The 22171-nt window shown below is 37.8% G+C and overlaps 1 protein-coding gene, 1 long non-coding RNA gene and 2 pseudogenes across 3 annotated transcripts; 2 read left to right on the top strand and 2 right to left on the bottom strand.

Annotated features, from left to right (window-relative positions):
- The first annotated feature begins 740 nt into the window (after nucleotides 1-740).
- LOC148295094 (L-type lectin-domain containing receptor kinase IX.1 pseudogene) lies at nucleotides 741-2979 on the top strand (annotated as a pseudogene).
- Nucleotides 2980-6675: 3696 nt separating this feature from the next.
- On the bottom strand, nucleotides 6676-8935 carry LOC148295093 (uncharacterized). 2 transcript variants are annotated; one of them, XR_015835221.1, is made up of 4 exons: nucleotides 8675-8935; nucleotides 8093-8139; nucleotides 7950-7994; nucleotides 6676-6929 (listed from the first exon to the last, which is right to left on the bottom strand). It is a non-coding gene; the product is annotated as an uncharacterized LOC148295093 (long non-coding RNA). The 2 variants fall into 2 exon arrangements; XR_015835222.1 differs by lacking the exon at nucleotides 8675-8935 and adding an exon at nucleotides 8258-8665.
- Nucleotides 8936-14253: 5318 nt separating this feature from the next.
- On the top strand, nucleotides 14254-16636 carry LOC110773198 (L-type lectin-domain containing receptor kinase IX.1 pseudogene; annotated as a pseudogene).
- LOC110746711 (uncharacterized) lies at nucleotides 16551-17129 on the bottom strand. The gene has a single exon (XM_021946947.2). The coding sequence runs from the start codon at nucleotides 17127-17129 to the stop codon at nucleotides 16551-16553; it is 579 nt and encodes a 192-aa protein (XP_021802639.2).
- Nucleotides 17130-22171: the final 5042 nt, after the last annotated feature.

The following is a 22171-nucleotide window of genomic DNA, read 5'->3' as shown; positions in this document are numbered from 1 at the left end:
TGTTCAGGCGTATAGCTTTCTTGCGCGAGAAGGGAATACTAGTCAGTACCTTGGAGTCTTTCTGTTTGTTTTGGTGAAATGGTCCTCATGTATTGTAGATGATACTGACGTATGATCGGAGATTGTGCTTTTTTTTTTTTTTTTTTTTTCTTAATCCAGAAATTCAAGTTGGATTGGAAGCTTCTCTCCTCTGTATTTTGTAACTATAAACATCATCTAGAACTTCTGAATCGGGTCGGGTCATTAATCATGACCAATGCAACGACTATGAATTTACTGAAAACCCGAACTTTGAACTTTGAATCTGAATTCTAACTTTTTCGCTCCCACAAAACGTGTGTCAGACCCAATACCACAAAAAAGATACAAAGCAATAAGACACAAGAAAATTTAGACCATGATCTTTCTTTAATTTTGAATTGGTAAGCAAACAATTGCTGATTAGATATGGTTGTCCTTCTTCTTCAAATTAGAAATGGTCGTCCTTCTTCTCCTTCTCTTCTTAATCCACCAGGACAAAGACTTTTTAGTTCCCACAAAACAAACTATTTGGGGGGCTGAGAGTCTAACGCATGTTTCGTGGGAACTAAAAAGTATTTGTCCCGGTGGATTACCAAATACCACACAAAAGGCACAAAGCAATAAACAAGAAAATTTAGACCATGATCTTTCTTTAATCTTTATGCACTGAAAACATATAAGTTTTTTTGAATTGGTAAGCAAACAACTGCTGATTAAAGCATTTTCAAATATTAAAGTCTCTGCTCTATTTTAAACCCAACAATTTGATCTGTAACCTTACCAGCAGATTAGAAATGGTTGTCCTTCTTCTTCTTCTCTTGTTTCACTTAGCCCCTAGTGCAACCTCATTAAACTTCAGTTTCCCCACCTTCCCAAATGGCATCAACACCCTATCTCTCGAGGGAAATGCTTCCGTCGACGGCAAATTCCTCCGACTCACCAATAGCGCTGTTGACGAGGAAAAAACAGGAAGTGTCGGCCGAGCCACCTACAGCCAACCCTTCCTCCTCCGCGACAACGCCACGGGGAAACTCGCCGACTTCACCACAACTTTCACATTCGCCATCGACTCGCGAAACAAAACACCCTATGCAGACGGGCTCGCCTTCTTTTTGGCGCCAAACGGGTCTGCACTCAACATAACAATAGGCACAGGCGGCTCTCTTGGCCTCCCAACCATAAACCCGGAAAAAAACGAGTCCACGAATCTGTACCCGTTTGTGGCAGTGGAGTTTGACATCTTTCAGAATGCATGGACGTCTATCCAAGATCCCCCCGGCGATCATGTTGGTATTGATGTCAACTCTGTCAAGTCTAAGGTTACCAGGGCGTGGAATGGTAGTATTACACAGGGAAGAGACAATAATGCTTGGATTCGTTACGATTCTGGATCGAAAAATCTTAGCGTTACCTTCACTACTTATGAAAATGGTGTCTCGGTTGAGAGGTATCTTGATTACAAGGTTGATCTGAATGAGATTTTGCAGGGTTGGGTGATTGTTGGGTTCTCTGCTGCAACAGGTCTTGAGAGTGCTCTGCACAAGATCAACTCATGGAGTTTCAATTCGACATCGCTGACCCCCATTGTTGAACACGGATCAGGAAATGGCATCAACATTGGACTTGTGGTTGGGCTGGTTGTTGGAGGGTGTGTTCTTTTGGTTGGTGGGTTTTGTTTGGTTTGGTTCATTTTTGGATGAAGGGGGGAACAGGGGAAAGTAGCGACACTGATGAAGATCCTATGATCAACGATCCAATCGATGACGAATTCGAAAAGGGGACAGGCCCAAAGAAGTTTTCGTACAAGACATTGGCTCAATCGACAAATGATTTTGACGAGGGAGAGAAGCTTGGAGAGGGAGGGTTTGGTGGGGTTTACAGAGGCTTCGTAAAAGATTTGAACTCATATGTTGCTGTTAAGAGGGTATCAAGTGGGTCTAGACAGGGCCTGAAGGAGTACGCAGCAGAAGTAAGGATCATCAGTCGACTTAGGCATCGGAATCTGGTGCAACTCATTGGTTGGTGCCACGAAAAGAGAGAACTCCTACTTGTTTACGAGTTCATGTCCAATGGAAGCTTAGATTCCCATTTGTTTAAAGAACAAAGCTTGTTAACTTGGGAGGCAAGATACAAAATTGCTCAAGGTTTGGCCTCTGGGTTGTTCTATCTACATGAAGAGTGGGAGCAATGTGTGCTGCATAGGGATATTAAATCGAGCAATGTTATGTTAGATTCAAATTTCAACGCAAAACTTGGGGATTTTGGGTTAGCTAGACTTGTGGACCACGGAAAACAGTCGCAAACCACAATCTTGGCTGGAACCATGGGTTACATGGCTCCGGATTATCTCAACACCGGAAAGGCTAGCAAAGAATCAGATGTCTACAGCTTCGGAGTTGTTGCTTTGGAAATAGCATGTGGGAGAAAACCCATCAATCCAAAGTTTGGAAGCTCTAAAGTCAATATGGTTGAGTGGGTTTGGGAGCTTTACGGAGAAGATAGAGTCAATGAAGCAGCTGACCCAAAACTATGTGGGGATTTTGATAAGAAACAAATGGAGTGCTTGATGATTGTTGGGTTGTGGTGTGCTCATCCAGACTACAACATGAGGCCTTCAATACAACAAGCAATTCAAGTGCTTAACTTTGAGGTACCGTTGCCGAATCTCCCATCAAAGATGCCGGTGGCCACCTATTTTGCTCCTCCGAAATCGCTCTCAATGTTGTCTAGAGATATTAGTGGTTCTCAAGGAGGCCAAACTGAGTCGTCTTCAGGCCAAACTGAGTCGTCACAGTTCAGCGCACCTTCTTCTGCCACAAATTCTCATCCAAAAATTTCACTTGGGTAAGAAAGAAGCCTAACTAAATAATTTTGATTCTAAACTTTTAGAATTTTTGTAATTCCACTGTTGTCCTGTACGAGATTATGCATTGCACTCTTTGTTTTGATAATACACAAATTCAATATCAATTTAGTTACACAATAAGAAATGATATATATCTATACACGTTTATATTTTAAAACCATCATTTAAAGTAGTGGCACCTTCTATAGTGTACCACGTGCACCCATGCACCATTTGTCCTTTATGATGCTCCCAGATTTTTTAAAAAATTGGTTACCGGTTATACAAGTTATCAAGTTTCCACTTTTTGAAAATGAAATTGCATAAGGGTCATGCAATTATGCCCTTCCTGTTTGGCAATTAGCATATGATTGGATAAAGATTTACAGTAGTTTGGATATGAGAGTACCATAACATTGTAAGAGGATCCTAAAACTTATAAGTTACAAGATTTGGGTAGCGATTTACAAGTTTTTGAACTAGGATTACAACATTAGGGTCATGCAATTGCATAAGGGTCGTGCAATTATGCGCTTCCTGTTTGGCAATTGGCATATGATTGGATAGTGATTTACAGTAGTTTGGATATGAGAGTACCATAACATTGTAAGAGGATCCTAAAACTTATAAGTTACAAGATTTGGGTAGCAATTATGCCCTTCCTGTTTGGCAATTGCATTTTTGAAAATGCAATTGCATAAAGGTCATGCAATTATGCCCTTCCTGTTTGGAAATTGGCATATGATTGGATAGTGATTTACAGTAGTTTGGATATGAGAGTACCATAACATTGTAAGAGGATCCTGAAACTTATAAGTTATAAGATTTGGGTAGTGATTTACAAGTTTTTGAACCAGGATTACAACATTAGGGTTCACCTAATCCATAACGTTGTAAATACCCATTTACAAGGGTATTGATCCACATTACAAGGAACTGGTAACTCCGGACCATGAGGATGTAAATTGGGTCCTTATTCTAGTAAAATGAGGGTTTACAAGACTAAGGGCCGATTTTACAATTTTAGAATACGAGGGTACCATAACCTTGTAAGGAGGATCCAAAAACATGTAAGTTACACGATTTGGGTAGTGATTTACAAGTTTTTGTACCACGATTACAACATTAGGGTTCTCATAATCCTTAATGTTGTAAATCCTTATTTTACAAGGATATGGATCCACATTACAAGGAATTGGTAAGTGCGGACCATGAGGATGTAAATTAGGTCCTTATTCTAGTAAAATGAGGGTTTACAAGATTAAGGGCCGATTTTACAATTTTCGGATATAAAGGTACCATAACGTTGTAAAGAGGATCCATAAATATGTAGGTTACATAATTTGGGTAGTGATTTACAGGTTTTTGCCCCATGATTACAACATTAGGGTTCTCATAATCCTTAATGTTGTAAATCCTTATTTTACAAGGATATGGATCCAAATTATAAAGAATAAGTAAGTTCGGACCATGAGGATATAAATTGGGTCTTTATTCTAGTAAAATAAGAGTTTACTAGATTAAGGGCCGATCTTACAATTTTGGGATACGAGGGTACCAAAACGTTATAAAATGGATCCATAAACATGTAAATTACATGATTTAGGTAGTGATTTACAGGTTTTTGTACCACGATTACAACATTAGGGTTCTCATAATCCTTAACGTTGTAAATCCTTGTTTTACAAGGATATAGATCCAAATTACAAAGAATAGGTAAGTCCGGACCATGAGGATGTAAATTGGGATCCTTATTCTAGTAAAATGAGGGTTTACAAGATTATGGGCCGATTTTACAATTTTGGGATACGAGGGTACCTTAACGTCGTAAAGAGAATCCCTAAACTCGTAACTTACAAATTTTTGGTAACAATTTACAAGGTTTTGCTCCTGGATTACAACTTTAGGGTTCACTGAATCCATAATGTTGTAAATCAGCCTTTTACAAGGGTATGGATCCATATTACAAGGAATTGGTAATGGTGGACCTTAGGGATGTAAAATGGGTCCTTATTCTAATAAACAATAGTTTACAATATTAAGGACCGATGGTACCTTAACGTCGTAAAGAGAATCCCTAAACTCGTAACTTACAAGTTTTTGGTAACAATTTACAAGGTTTTGTTCCTTGATTACAACGTTATGGTTCAACAAATCCATAATGTTGTAAATCACCATTTTACGATGTTATGGATCCACATTACAAGGAATTGGTAATAGTGGACCTTAGTGATGTAAAATGGGTCATTATTCTAGTAAAAAAATGCTTTACAAGATTAAGAACTGAGGGCACCATAACGTCGTAAAAAGAATCCCTAAGCTCATAACTTACAAGTTTTTGTAACAATTTACAAGGTTTTTCTCCTGGATTACAACATTAGGGTTCACGAAATCCATAATGTTGTAAATCACCATTTTACAATGTTATGGATTCACATTACAAGATTAGGGATTAGGAAGAACCTTAAAGTTGTAATCATGATGCAAAACCTCGTAAATCATACCCTTTTTTTTTTCTTTCCTTTTTTTATGGTATCAAAGGCAATTGTCAAACAAGAGACAAATTACCCTTAATCATTTCAAATGTTCCTTTTCGGAAATAAACTTATCCAAATATATAGTTTAATTTTATTTTGTATTTTCAAGATAAACTTATAAAGCATGCATTTCTAGGAATAAAATGTATAACATGATTGCAACCACGTTTGCAATAATGTGCATAAAATTCAATTGCAAGGATAGAAGTTACGAATTGCAAAGAAAAATACAATTGCATTCTATTAAGCAATGTTTTTATGCATTCTACTGAGTTTTTTGCACATGGATTACAATTGTTTGAACATACAATTAATTATGAAGGATTTATCATTAGTGAGAGATTCTACGTTTCATAATTATGCAAAGATAATGATAATTGCAAGACTGAAATGCAAATGGGACTACCTTTTTTTTTTTTTTTGGTCGAAATCGAGTTTCATTAAATAGAATGTCAAAACCAGATTACATCAAAATGAACTCAAATAATTGAGTTCACACAAAATGTAATACAAACAGACATAGAGCCCACTATAAATAAAACTAACAAAATGCATAGAGCACACATAAAGGCATTAAGCCCATATAGAGGCCAAGAGCCTACATAACGGCAAAAAGCCCATAAAAGGCAGAAGCCCACAAAGCACAACACAACATTAGGAAACCCTAACACCATTAACAGATATGTGTCGCACAATCCTACAGCCAAAAGCAGCGCCACCATAGCAAGCCGACAACCACCAAAGAGAAACCAGTAACCAACAAAAAATGGTGGTTAGCAAGCCACCCCCTGGCGGCGATAAAAGAGAGGGGGGCTAGGGTTGGGAGCTTTTTTTGCTTTGTAAAAAGTTTATTTTCGATGTCATTGAGCTGTTAATATTGCCTCATATGCAAATGGGACTACTTTAATTGTCAATTGCACTACTATAATGCAAATTACCCTACCTGATTGTCAATTGCATTGACAAATCACATATGATATTAACATTTTCAATTAATTGTGCACAGATAATGGCAATTGCTCGACTGAAATGCAAATAGTACTACTTTCTTTGTCAATTGCATGACTGGAATGCAAATGACACTGCCGGTTTGTCAATTGCATTGACAAATCACATATTGTATTTACTTTCTTAAAATTGAAAAGACTGCCAATAACATGACAATATGCATACACTAATCTCAAAATACAACTTTATGGTACAATGCCCATTCACAATGCTAATGGGATGATTGTTTCAATGGGCACATAAACTATGATATAATAGTCAAATTTACTTTAAAAGCTTATTCTCAATGGTACTATATCCTCATCAAAGCCAACATAAACTTCATTCATGTAATTGAAAGTATTGTTCAATACATTCACTCTACATTCTATTCTCTGTTGTTGAGCATCTCTAAAACTGCATAAGCAGCTTTCTCAACTTGTTCTTTGGCTTCCTCTAAGCCTCTCTTCTTCTCAAGACTCTACTCTTTGCACTTCTCTATCTCTTCGGTTATTCGGCCAGAGTTCTCATCAATTTCGCTATAAAAAAAAAAAAACAGATCGCCATCAGAACTTTATAATATGCAGAACGATCAAACAGCTCCTTGAAATTAAAATCAAAATTGAAAACTAACTCTTAACCACCTTGACGGCCTTAATTTAACAGAAAAAATCATTTACCTCAACCCCCAATTCAATTTAGAAGCCCTAATTCGACAAGCCTAATTTAATAGAAAAAACCCTAAATTTTGAGCAATAAAAATTATATATCCTTGCATTTAGCTCCTAAAACTATAATTGCAGGGTCATGAATCACTTATCCCTCAAATTAAATGGAAATCTCATAATTCACAATTCGAACTTTAACTGGTTTCGAGCTTATAAATACTTGACCAACTAAAAACAGACCAAATTTATATTCAAAAGTGAAAAAGATGTAATTTCATGCTAAAACATACCAAAACAGAGAGAGAGAGAGAGAGAGAGAGAGAGAAATAAAATGCAACCAGATTATCATAAATTTATATATTGCAGACCCGAAAAAGGGCCACACCATAGAAAACCAATCATCTCAAAAGAAAGCAATTATAATGAATGTATTGCCTATTTCATCAGAATTTATTACAAAAAAATTACATCAACAGCAACCAAACCACTTTTAACATTGTTGAAATAGGCTATTTGGTAGTTTATTACAAGAAGTAACATCACCAATCAAAAATAGAGGAACTAATTTACCCCATCCTTCCCAAGGAAAAAAATAATCTGACCCCCATCAACCAAGATTTCATTTCATCATCACAAGTACGCCCAAAAATGATTCTGAGCCAAGGAGAATGTTAAAAGACCAAGCAGCTGAGATATTTTATAACACAAGGCAAAATAATATCTGCAACATCATGCATCCCCTTAAAATCCTCTATCAAGCATTTCAATTTACCCCACAAACCTCCTACAGCTCAATGAGAACAAAAGCCCCAAATTAACAGCAAACAAAACCTAATTCTATAAATTCAAGTTGAAATACAGAGGAATTGGAGGAAGCAACCACATTCGTACCTGATATTGATATGAGAAAGGGAGCTAGCTGAGATGGAGGAGCGCCTGTGAAGTGAAGTTTTGGATGAGAGAGAGTTAGCAGAGCAAGAGAAGCTGACATTAATAAATCTGCATCTAGTTCAACAATAATATGAAATCCTCACCTTGTCTCCAAATCAATGGTCCAAATACAAATTAAAAAGATCAAAACCTGCACAGACCATAGCCCAAAATTAAAACCTAAAACTTACAATATAAATTAGAAAACTCAAACCTTGAATAATTAAAATTATCTTTTGGCATAGGGAGAGTGATGCCCATAAGAATACCCATCACTAAACTTTCTGGCTAAGATGGTTTCAATTTAACAAAATTGAAACCCCAAACTTTCTATTTCAAAGGATTCCCATCACGCACAGATTTGTGCCCACCCATGTTTGGTGCTCATATCTAAGAGAGAGAGAGAGAGAGAGAGAGAGAGAGAGAGAGAGAGAGAGAGAGAGAGAGAGAGAGAGAGCAAGCCAGAGCTATAGAGAAAGAGAATCGAGTGAGACGGAGAGTGAAGGCTGAAACGATTGAGAGAGAGAGAGAGATAGACGGCAGGGATCGAGCAAAATGGGGGGTTTAGATTGGGGCTGAGATTTTTGGTATGGGTTTGGTTTAGAAACGAAGCCTGGGAAGGAGATTGAGAGACCATGAGATATAGAGATGAGAGAGACAATTATGGAGAAGAAAGAGAGAGATACCTGAGAGGAGAGGAGTCTTGTTCGTCGCACTGTCTCGTCATCACAGGAGGAGGAGAGGAAAGAGAGAAAAGTAGAGTTTTTGCTTTTTTTTTTCTTTTTACAACAACCGATTTATCCGGTAACTAACTCAACGGTGTGGATAACTCCACATCACCAACTATTCATCCAATGGTTTATAACAGTTGGCGCATCCATGCACCACGCCCACCGTAGAATTTTCCCTAAAGTAGTCCTACCCTGTATGTCTTTCCTAAAGACCAGACACGCTGAAAAACCTCACCTACTCAACTTTCTTCACATTTGATTCACATCTGTTGATATGATGTGTACAATCATCGCACCTTTATAAACGAACACGTCAGTAAAGTCATCACGATTTTTCATGACACCAATAATTCTCGCTTAAGGATTTGCAGAGGCCTCTATGTGTTGACATGTCTCTCTTGCTCAGTTTGCCCGTGACTTACCAGGAGACGAGACATTAGGACCCACGTTTCATTAAACCAGTAGTAAGTCGTTACGTGTCTCATTCATAAATCAAGTTGGATTCATTCATTCATGTCCCTACGTAATGTCATGTTTTTTATAAACAACTCAACCAAATGAAATGGGGCCCGCCACTAAAAATTGTTTGGAGTGTAGGGTTCTATTCGCGCGTCTGTAGTGCGTAAAAGTGGAAAATTTTCAGCTGTTCTCTCTCATCTCTCCTACTTTCTCTCATGCGGAGCCCACTTTCAAGATGTAAAAAAAATGTAAACCTCCATCTTTTTTTTGCATCTACACTCATTCTATTTTTACACCCTAACCATTACATGTATTTCCGGCCAAAAGGGGTGTAAATGTGATATACACCCAACCACTGGTGATGCTCTAACAATAAATATTGGAAGGAAGCAGAATGGATGCATACCATTTATTGCCAAACTCATTTTTATTTATATCAAAGGGAACAGATGATTGCTTCAAAACAAAGGGGACGGATAACAGTAGTTTGTTAAATTACTCACACCGATAAGTAAATCAGTTTCTGCTTCAAAACAAAGTGGGCTGTCTATAAATCTGATTCCAAAAAACTGTCCCAATTGTAGTGTAATAAGACCCAAAACATAAAACCTTTTAGGTGTTTAATCTAATGGAAATTAATTAGTGAAATTGTTTTTGTAATGCAAATTGTTGAAAGTGGTGAGTTCCAAGATTGCAATCCCTTCCTCGCCATGGAAAGTGACACCTCAACGTAAGGACGAAGTTGAGGAATCAAATACTATTTAATCAATATTTGGTTAACCATGTATGCAATCTATGCGCAAACTATACTGCGAGTTTTACAGGGTTTTGATTATTGGAAGAAGTCAGAGAAAGATGTGAATTGTCTCTACATCCAACTCCTCGAAGTTCAGTGCGTTTTCAGATGTCTTCTCAGCAACCAACCAAACAAGAAGCTTGGCTTGCGCTCCATTGATGACACCATTGATTTAACATGTGGGTATTAATGGTTTTGGCTCTCTCCGAGTGCCATATTTTCTTTCTGTAAGTCAGATCCTCTGTTTCTTTCACATTTCTTCTCATGTCCACCACGAAACGAATAATACGATTCAGTTATGGTTTTTTATTTTTTCAATCGTTTCAATTGCTACATTACGAAACTCCAGATAATATATTTGCATATGTTGCGTGAATTATTACTGAAATTCGATTTGATCAAAGAAGTTTTAGGTTGGGGTATCTATACAGTTCCATAAAACCCTTTGATCCTTTTGTAAACAATTTACAAGTAGTGTAACAAAAAGACACAAATTAATTTAGTTCTACCAACAAAAAAAATTTAAGCAGCATGACAAACAACACAAACTTGGGCAAAATTTGAACCACCAAAAAACAAAAAAAAATCCAAAATCTAAAACAAAAGTTGAGCATGAAAATAAAGAAATGAAAAAATTTCCTCTTGTAAACAATAAAAGTTAGACGCCAATCAACTACAAAGAAATATAAAAAAATCTATGTAAAGCGTATAGCCGTGCGGCTATTCTATTTATAAAATAAATATAAAAAACCACCCCTGTAAAGCAACGCGGCTGTACTCTTTTTTAAAAGAAAATACCGGGTATAGCCGGGCGGCTATAATATCGACATATAAAAATATAAAAAAAAAACCCCAGTAAAGCCATTCGGCTATACGTTTTTTTAAAAATATCCCGAGTCTAGCCGCGCGGCTATACTATCTATAAACAAATAAAATAGGACCCCAGTATAGCCGCACGGCTATACTATTTATATTTATTTATTTTTAAAAGGAGAGGACCCGTCACCCGGCTAGCGCCGGCTAGCGATTGTAAAAACAGTATAGCCGCGCGGCTATACCCATTTTATTTATAAACACCATAGTATAGCCGCGCGGCTATACTATAAATATAAATTTTAAAATTAAAAAAAAATAGAAATAGGACCCTTCTAGTTGCATTAGGGGGATGTATTCAATTAAGATTTCAATAGATTGTTTTGAAACTTAAAAGTACAGTGGTATTCAATTAGAATTTTTAAGTCGTGAATTAAAGTCCAGTGGTATTCAATTAGGATTCTTAAGTAATGAATTAAAGTATCGTGGTATTCAATTACTTATCGATTTTGAGGTATTTCATTAAATGTTGTATTGTGTGAGATTTTGAGTGGGTGATATAAATACCAAACCGCATAAAAAAATCTCACCCTCCTAGACTTGATTCTCATGTTCTTTCATTTTCTTTTGAGAGTAGATGAACAGACACATATGAGATATTACTGATATCTTCTCTCTTCGTGCTTTTTGGATAATCTCTTCTCATACCCGTGCATAGTTGTTTTGACTAATTTGCTGAACTATCAGCCACACAAACATACGCCATAATAGCAACATGGGTTAATTCAACCATTGCAGAGCACACCATGGGTTATGTTTTTAGCTGTGCCAAAGAGTCAATATCCATTTGTGGCAGTGGAGTTTGATAGCCACTCTAATCTATATCTACCCGTTGTTGATCCCCACTTCAATCATGTAGGTATCAACGTCAACTCTATCAAGTCTAATGCAATTGAGCGTTGGAATGGTAGTATTGAGGATGGACGAACAAATAGTGTTTGGATTAGTTATAACTCCAGCACAAAAAATCTTACTGTCGACTTCACTAGTTATGCAAATGATATCCAAGTGTTGAGGCATTCGATTTGGTTCATCTTGTGGAAGCTAGGAAAATGGAGAAGTTGATAAAGATTTTATGGTTAATGACTCTATGGATGAGGAATTGCTAAAGGGGATCGGCCCCAGAAAGTTTGCATACAAAGGGAGAGGGAGGATTTGGTGGGGCTTAGAGGCTTTATGAAAAACTTGAACTCATATGTTGCTGTTAATTAAGAGGATATCGAAATGATCTTGTTGGGGTTTTAGGGTGAACAACAAAGTGATTTTATTTATTCAACAATAGATGGGTACAAAGGCTTTATAGAGGACTAGGCTTATCGGCCTTCAACAACTAGAAATTGTTTACTAGGCTTATTGGCCTTTTTCCTATTTTCTGGCTTATTGGCCTCTTCTCTCTTTGCTCACTTTATACAAGAGGCAACACCTATTTATTGATATAGGCTGCCGCCATTGTCCAAGTCGGTGGACTTGGCTTTCTTCTCATAGCCACTAGTTTACAAGATTTTTATTTGGACTTTTTTAGAATGCCTACAACAATTATGTCTTAAAGCTTGACTTTGTCAAAGTTTGTGGATATTTTTTGAGTTTTCTACTTTTTTCTAGATTCGTCTAAATTCTTGAAGACAAGTGTGCGTTAAATTTAACAGATCTAAACAAAGGTTGTAGGATCTGAAGTAAGAGTTATCAGTCGACTTAGGCATCGTAATCTGGTGCAACTGATTGGTTGGTGCCATGAAAAAGGAGAGCTCCTACTTGTTTACGAGTTCATGGCAAACAACAGTTTAGATACACATCTATTCAAAGAAAAAAGCTTGTTAGCCTGGGAGGCAAGATACAAAATTGCTCTAGGCTTGGCCGCTGGTTTGCTCTATCTACATGAAGAATGGGAACAATGTGTTCTCCATAGAGATATCAAATCAAGCAGCGTTATGTTGGACACGAATTTCACCGCGAAACTTGGGGATTTTGGGTTAGCTTGACTTGTGGACCACGGAAAACAATCGCAAACGACTATTCTAGCTGAACTATTGGGTACATGGCTCCAGAATATGTTACGACAGGAAAGGCTAGCAAGGAATTTGATGTTTATAGCTTCGGAGTTGCTTTGGAGATAGCCTGCGGGAGAAAACCTATTTATTACAAGTTCAAAAGCAGCCAAACCAGTATGGTAGAGTGGGTTTGGGAGCTTTACAGAGAACGGAAAGTCCTCGAAGCAGCCGACCCGAACCTGCGTGGAGATTTTGACAAGAAACAAATGGAGTGCTTGCTAAGAGCAAGTCCACCCATGAAGGCTAAGGCAAGGCAAAGGCAAGGCAAGGGCTGCCACTATTCACGTGAATAGTGGCAGCCTTGCCTTTTTTGGTTCCACCCCAAAAGGCTAGGGCAAGGGCAAGAAAAAAAAAAAGATTATGCAACAAAATATAAACAATTTAGAAAGTGAATAAAATTGTTATGTATTTATAGGGAAAACATCCATAGTATTTTGGTTTTTTTATTTTAAAAAAAATTGAATTTTTTTGGATTTTTTTGAATTTTTTTTGAATTTTTTTGCTCACTGACGTCAGCGTGACATCAGCGCTGACGTCAGCGCCTTCGGGCTTGAGCCCAGGCAAGATTTGCCCGTGGGCTTGCCCAGGCTGGTGGGTCCCATGCCTTGCCCAGGCTTGTTCTCTACCGCTGGAGTTGAATTGGGCTTGCCCAAGCAGCCTTTTGCCCGGTTTTGGTGTATGGCTGGAGGGGCTCTAATTGTTGGGTTGTGGTGTGCTCATTTAAATTACAGTATCTAAGGGCCTGTTTGGTATCTGATTTGAGTCCAATTTTATATACTCAAAAACATATTTTAAATCCAAAGGCCCAAAAACTCGTTTGGTAGGCCCATTTTTAAAAACTCAATCTCAAAACAAACTTAAAAAGACCCCTATTATTAAAAACAAAACAAATGCATTTTTCTTGAATTTTTTTTCTGGCGTCGTTCGTTCGCTTTGCGCTACTGGTTCTCGCTCAAGCTTCAAGCTTCCATGGGAGAAGCTTGAAGCTCGCTTGCTCCCTCTCTCACCATCTCTCTCTTCGTCCCTCTCTCTCTACCTCTCGCCTTGTTCCAGTGCACGATGGCGTGCTTGAGCGTCTTCCCCAGGACGGGCTTGTTGCGCTTGAGGTTGTGCTTCAGTGCGGGCATGACCGCGGGAATATCGGTGAGGACGATGTCAAACGACCCAAACTATTTATTTTTCAAACTATCCTTAATAAAATCATTTTAATTTGGATTATTTTTTGCAAAGATAATCCTTGAATAAATACTTTTTTTTATACAGAAAATTAATTTTATAATGTGAAGTGGACTGAGAAAGTTGGTCGACCTGGAATTTGAAATTGAACATGAAAAAAAGTCCCCCGCAAACGATAAAAAGTACACTCAAATCAAGCAAGTTCCCAGAAGAAACAAAGAAACGTAGCAGAAACAAAGGCTGAAAGTCCTGGTGTCCCTAGTTTCGGAACACTTTCGCATAGAGGTCAGGCGACCAGGTCTAAGTCCTCTAGCTGAAAATCTTGTTTTCAATTGGAAAATTAGCTCTGCAATCTGCCCTATTTTAGTAGAGCTCCAAACTCTCTTCCCCATAAACAAAAATGGCTGCATCATCACACTGCACTCTCCGAAGTTCTTTCTTGTTCTGCTCCTGTTAACCCCTTGTGCAACTCCTTTAGCCTTCCATTTCCCCACCTTCCAACAAAGTGATCACAACAGCAGCACTACGAAATTATTAAATAACAAAGGAGATGCTAGCTTTCTTCATAGCGCCAAAAAGGTCCTACTCAACCGTACATTAGGAGTATGTAGCAGTATCGGCCTCCCTGTCAACAGCTCAATGGAAAACGTCATTGAGCCGCGCAATGAGTACCCATCCATGGCGGTGGAGTCTGACACCTACCGGAATCCATGGCCAGCCATGGAGGATTCTGAAGGCAATCATGTGGGTATCAACGTCGACAGTGTCAAGTCGAATGTTACCAGGCCTAGGAATGCTGTTACTGCAGAAGGAAAACTAAATCATGCTTGGATTAGTTATAATTCTAGCTCGAAAAATCTTAGTGTTGCCTTCACCACTTATGTAAATGGTAGCCAAGAACAAGTGATCAATTCTCTCAGTTACATGGTTGATCTAAATAAATACTTGCCGGATTGGATCAGGTTTGGCTTCTCTGCTTCAACAGGAGCTGCTTCTGCTCTGCATAACATCATCTCATGGAATTTTACTTCTTCTTCACCAGTTGATGATGAATCTCTAGCTTTTCCTGGCCAAAGAAAAGAGAACAAGAATCTCCAGTTCGTGCGTGGCACTAAGGATCTAAAACAAACTCAAGAAAATCCAAGAAACCACTAGTGGTTGAGTACTACTATTGGTGGTGGTGGTGGTGGAGGTGGACTTATCTTGGTTTGTGTATTAGGTTTGGGTTTGTTTAACTCGTGCAAGAAAAGGGCACCAGAAGGAAGGGCTGCTAAAAATCTTATGATTCCTCATGACATGATTGAGCAATTGGAAAAGGAGATCCGCTGCCCAAGGCAGTTTTCATTCAAAGAATTGGATTCCGCAACCAGACATTTTTCTGAGGGAGAAAAACTTGGAGAGGGAGAATTTGGTGTGGTTTACAAGGGCTACCTAAAAGATTTGAACTCTTACATAGCTGTTAAGAAAATCTCAAAACCGGGGCTCAAGGAAGTCTTGTCAGAAGTAAGCGCCATCAGTCGACTTAGGCATCGGAATCTGATACAACTCATTGGTTGGTGCCACGATGAAGGAGAGCTCCTACTTGTCTACGAGTTCATGCCCAACGGCAGATTAGATTCTCATTTGTTCCAAGGAGAAAGCCGGTTAGTTTGGGAGATAAGATACAGAATTGCTCAAGGCTTGGCCTCTGGGTTGCTCTATCTACACCAGGAATTGGAACAATGTGTTCTGCACAGGGATATCAAATCCGAGAATGTTAAATTCGATTCAAATTTCAACGCTAAACTGGGGGGTTTCAGGTTTGCTAGGCTTGTAGACCATGGAGAACAATTGGAGGAGACGACGACTATAGTTGGAACCTATGGCTACATGGCTACTGAATATTTGATGACAGGAAAAGCTAGCAAGGAGTCAGATATCTATAGCTTTGGAGTTATTGCTCTGGAAATAGCCTGTGGAAAGAGAGTTTTTGATGTGTTGGAAAGTGGTAAACCTAATCTGGTAGAGTGGGTTTGGGAGCTTTATGGAGAAGGTAAAGTCTTTGAAGCAGCTGACGCATAATTGTGTGGAGATTTTGATGAGAAACAAATGGAGTGTTTGTTGATTGTTGGGTTGTGGTGTGCTCATCCAAATTACAATTCCAGACCTTCAATACAGCAAGTGATTCAAACGCTTAACTTTGAAGTTGCAGCGCCCATTCAACCATCAAAGATGCGAACTACTACTTCTCCTCTCACAATATCAGTTTCAGGTTCGTCTTCTAGTATTGGTTCTGAAAGAGGGCAAGTTGATGACTCTGGCCCTGATTATACCACCAATTGCTCAGAGATCACTGAATCTTCTGCAACAAATTCTCCTCCATCAATTTCGCTTGGCTAAGAAATAAGCTTGGCTTGTGATAATCTCGAATGCTACGTTGATGAAACCCATGATTATACACGTAGGTTATTAATTAGTAAAAACTGATCTAGAAGAAGCATTAGGTTGGTGCTAATGGTTTTGGCTCTCTGCATTTCACAGATTGCCATATTTTTTGTCTGTAAGTCAGATCCTCTGTTTCTTTCACCAGCGCCTCCATGGTGGACACGAGCGGGCCCACAGTCTCCTCTATGTAAACGACGTCCGTCGCCACGACGACGTCGTATGGAGGGCTCAGGGACTTGGTCTGATCCGCCGCCTTGTTCCAGTGCACGATGGCGTGCTTGAGCGTCTTCCCCAGGACGGGCTTGTTGCGCTTGAGGTTGTGCTTCAGTGCGGGCATGACCGCAGGAATATCGGTGAGGACGATGTCGGTCAAGCCGAGAAGATGGAGACCCATGCCGGCGGCTCCGCAGCCGGCGCCGAGCTCCACGGCTCGCTTGCCGTGGAAGTCGAGGAGGTTGGCGTAGGGGTTTTGGGCATCGGGGCTGGGTGGGGCCCAGCGCTCGGCGAATTTGACGAGGACCAGGGAACAGGGCCAGACGGAGGTGCCGACGTGGAGGGAGCCGTTGTCCTGTTGGAGGGAAAGGACGGCGGTTCGAACCGGGAGCTCTACCACTGGTGAGTCGGTGAACTTCATGCCTCCCAATTCCCTGGTCCGTAATTGTTACTTCGCGTTTTTCTTGTTGCTACTTGCTTGTATTTTGCTTTTATTAATGTTAAATTACTTTTTGTTTTCTTTCTATTTTTAAGGAAAATAAAACAACATTAGCAAATATAAATTAGCTTGGAAAATTTTAATATTTGACTCTAATGTAAGTTATTAATTGGCTGGTCAATTTCTTTTTATATAAATCTCTTGTGAAAGGCTAAACTATTAAAATTCTGCGATTATATGTAGTAAAATTTGTTTGTTCGTCAATTAATTATTAATTTAGTGTTATTTCTCTTCTTAAGAGAGATTCTAAGTTCGAATTTACAAACTTTTATTATTAGCTATGGCACAATGTAACTCAAATGTTTTTTTTTCCCTGACCAAGAGTATGATGAGCTAGCTCTTTCAATTTCAATGATAAACTCTCTAAAATGACACAAATGCATGAGCTAATTTGTAAGGATCTTTCATATCTCAAAAAAGAAAAACAAGTAGAACTAGAAGAATTGGCTTTAGAAGTTGAAAGTTGATGGTGTCCATAGGAGAGACTTTAAAGAGGGCTGGCCCAAGCTCAAGGCGAGCACGGCTGCAACTTGGGCTTGCTGGAATATTTGGCTGACTCGTCATGATTCATGGCCAAAATGAGTATAAGAAAACACAAATAAAACATGGTAAAAGTCATTCTTAGTCTATGTAGTTTACATCATTCTCACTTTTCGTCCATATAGTTTTGATTTGGTCAATTATGCCTTTGTAGTTTCATAATTGTAGCAATTCAAAGACAAATTGCGAATTCCGTCAAATTCTTTAACGAGGTCAGGGGTATTTTCGTCAACTATTGATTTTGACGTTAGGGTTTGTTGATTAATGAATTGATAACTAGATTGGAAATTCTTTGATTATTATATGCTACTTTGGTCACTTTGGAATTTCATTTCAATGACAAATCAATTGCTTGTTTGTTGTTTGCTACTAAAATATATATATTTAAATTTAAGTTTCTATTTTTTTTTAACTTGAAATGGACAGAAATACCATTGATGTCGTGAAAGAAATTGATGAAATTTGTGACTTGTCATTGAATTGCTACAATTATGAAACTATAAGGGCACAATTGACCAAATTAAAACTATAAGGACGAAAAGTGAAAAATAGATAAACTTCAGAGACCAAAAGTGACTTTTAGCCATAAAACGTACCCTAAAATATTTGGTTGCCTCATCATTGCAATATAGAGAAGTAAAAGAACTTAGCCAAAACGACAAGATTGACCAAGAAAAGAAGTCCTGGAATACTCATAAAAAACTAATTTGTTATAAACAATACAATTAGTTTTTCTTGGTCTCCTATAGGTATTTTTAAATAATTTAGGCTCCTATATTGGGTATAATAGTGAATCTCCCAATTATCTAATGCATAATGCAAATATTACAATAAAAAAAAATCTACATCAGAGTTATTAAATCAGACCTATTCATAGAATGTTTTGTTTCAATCTAATCAATTCATTATTTACAAAGCTCTGACCAGTCACACTGAAAAACCCAAAACTTTCCAAACAATTCTGCAGCAATATCCAAACCAGTTTCTTCTTTGTTGTAGTCCTTCCATCCCAAGTGTGGAATTAACCTTTGTCGTAGTCCTACATGACCGTCTATATTCATCAACTTCACCCCGTCAACCACGCAAAAGAAATATTTGAGCAAAGAATATATAGATACAAGAAATTCAGATAGTCACCGTCACCGTGGTCTCCACTCCCATCCCATGCCAACACCACCACCACCACTCTCTTGAATCTATCCCTTGCTCCTTCTTCAAACCAGGAAACAACACATAAAAATGTTGTATATTCGTGTAAGATTATATGAAGGTCAGTTTAAGTTTCGCACAAGGCTAACCCTAAAATCAAATTTACTATATTAGTATTTAAAAATGACTTTTTTTTAATACTCAAAATGTGAATTAACTTTAATTTGTTCTATTAATTCTTTTGTGATTTGCTTCATCATCATTAATATATTTTTCATAATAAAAAATTTCATAAAATAATCATCTTTTCATTTATTCTTCTTGAAAATAACTAAGATGAAAGACTCTTTTTCAAACCATAAAGTGAAATATTTTTTTGTTGGACCATAAAGTGAAATCTTATGCATATTGTATTAGCTTGACAAAAAAAAAAATCTTTAATAGACTAAGAAATATTAAAAAGAATAAAAGAATCCTTATAAAAAAAAATAATTAAATAATTGAACAAGATAAAACGTGGAAAAAAAAAAATCATTAAGCCCAAACTTTGGTTTGAAAAAAAAAAAGATTGAGGACGTAGATTTAAAACTTTTATTTTTTTATTTTTTTTTTAAAAAGGTTTAAAATTTACACCTTACAAAAAATTAGAATTTTGAAATTTTAAAAGTAACAAATAATAAATTAAAAAAAATGAAAAAAAGCCTGCAACTCTCCCTTCTTTCCTTCCCCTTCCTTCCGCATTCCATCCCACTCCCCCCTCTGATCTCTCTCTCTCTCTCTCTCTCTCTCTTCCCCATCCAATTTTGACCCAACTCTCCCGCAGCACTCCCGACCACAGATCCCCTCCCATCCACCCCCAACCCCAACCCACTCTCCCCCTCTCGTTCTCTCTCCCCCTCGCACACACAGCACTAGATGTGCAATTGCATGACTATACGTTGAAAATACCTGTAGGATGTCTATATGTGCCTAGAGGGTGTTAATATGCCAATTTAAGATTATAATCAATAAACAAAAAAAATAAACTTCGACAGCAGGATTGATATGGCTTATCAATCCTGAAACGTGCTGGGCATAAAATAAAAGAACGTGCAGAGAATTATTTTACGTGGTAAAACCCCACCTTTGGGGAAAATCCACGGGACTCCTCAGTCCAACACAAATCCACTATAGAACGATGATTGCAAGAAGTACTCACACACTTATCCTAGACACATTCTAGATAATGTTTACCGACTTCTTCGTAACTCAACTTCTGTCACGGGATAATCTTCGACATTCTTTATGTTGAACGCAATACTGGTCACGATTGCTTCAAGCTCGCCGGAGGAAAATCGCCACCACGGTCTTGATGCCCTCAACCGTATGAGTCACCGAACAATGCAAATGAATGCAATATGAATTATTAAAGTGTTTGATAAATCACCAAGTAAACATCGAACACTTGATGATTTATCTCAAATATATGCACAACAACTTTCTTAGGAATTTTAGATGCTTAAACAAAATATCAGAAAAGCCCCACAATGAAAAGAACCACATGTCCCTTTTATTCAAAGCAGGTTTCTCTACTTGGAGAGAAACCCACGTTGCCACACTTGCTGTGCAACAATAACTCTAAAACCTATTCAAACTAAAACTCCTAGACAACATGCAATGAGGTCTCTTCCTTGAGACGCCAAAACAGCCACCAAACAAAGTTCAATTATGGATATATGTTTTGATTCTATCACTTACGCCAGCTTTATGCATAGTATCCAAATACCAACAAGTCTCATCTCTTTCTAAAAGGAACCAATATATAGCAAGATGAAAACAACGAAACAACTAGGACGTGCTTGCCAAGTTTGAAATAGAAAATATATTTTAACTTTAAAACAAAATAGAGTCCAACTAGAAAAGAATCTCAATAGATAAAATCTAATCCTATTAAAAATAGGGCTAACAAAAAAGTGCTTGAGTAAAAATAACTCCAACTAGGAATCCTATAATGAATGCATGATTATGTTATGATTTACCTGAAATCAGTTTCTCATATTGGTCAAGTCATGCCTCGGAAGTATGGGATTGAATGACTTGTGCCAAAACGTTCAGTAACAATTCTTCACATGCCAATTTTCAACCTATGCTAGAGTCTAGGAAATGACAACACAATTTTCATACTAACAATCTCCCCCTTTGGCATTTCCTAAACAAAACACCTATTACAACTCAAAAGAAATTGCATGGGATTTAACAAATGAAATCCTACTCTAAACTCAAAGCTCTGAATCCCTGCACATTATGAAACAACAAAACCAGTGAAGCATGTGGGAGAAGAAATGTAATTCAAAGCAAAATTACAACACAACTCCCCCTTAATTCCAGAACACAATCTCTCCCCCTTTTTATCATAATTTCACACAATCATCTCTCCCCCTTTTTGTCAGGAAATCCAAAGGGCAAGGAAAATACACAAGGGAGCTAATATAAAGGCATAAAGAAATCACCAATTGAATGCCCAAGAAATAGCAAGATGTCAGAAGCCAAAAAGAGAGGGATAATAGTACCATGCATTAATGTGGCAAAAATATGAGAGAATGAGTATCACCAAATATTAGAAAGATTAACCATTTAGGTCCTTGAGGAACTTTGTCTTTTTGTGATTAAAGAAGAGACAGAGTGAAAAAGGATCAGTGTGTCCAATTCCAGATGTTCAAAGGGTGCAAAAGGATCATCGTGCATAGCCAAGATCTATTCATCATCTGCAAAAGCAACGTACACATTTTTAGATTAGATCATAGAAACATGATACAAGAGACTTACCTCTTTATATACATGTCTGTTAGGCTTCATTTGGTCATACACATTCCAATGATGTCAAGGGAGATAGTCTCGTGAATTTATACTTCAAGTTTGAAAGTGATATAATTGATAACAATACAGAAATCTTGAGGAATGGTTTACAAGACTTCCTTGTCTTTCAAAATCTAGCTGCACACTTGTATAATTGAACAATAAATCTCCACCTAAATATATGCCAAAAATGAACATAATGATAACACTCAATAAAGAAGAGATGAAAAATAAGAGGCATATATGTGTGGAAGTAACAAGTCCCAGTAGCAAGCATCAATCTAACAGATGGCAAGAGAGCAACAATAGTGAATGTTGCATCATACTCCAGCCCTTCAACTTGAGGGAATTCTTGATTCTCATCTTCAGATTCAATTTCTAAAGCCTTCTTCTCTTCCATTATAGAGCATAGGGAGATACAATGAGAAGACTGTGATGAG

This window comes from Prunus avium, chromosome 4 (assembly GCF_965620075.1).
Source record: "Prunus avium chromosome 4, drPruAviu1.hap1.1, whole genome shotgun sequence".
Lineage (NCBI taxonomy): Eukaryota > Viridiplantae > Streptophyta > Magnoliopsida > Rosales > Rosaceae > Prunus > Prunus avium.
The sequence above is the reverse complement of the archived record's forward strand: the minus strand, read 5'-3'. Positions and strand labels throughout refer to the sequence as shown.

Bases quoted from the DNA above. Each gene is read 5' to 3' on its own strand.
- LOC110746711 (XM_021946947.2), bottom strand. From the start codon at position 17,129: ATGAAGTTCACCGACTCACCAGTGGTAGAGCTCCCGGTTCGAACCGCC.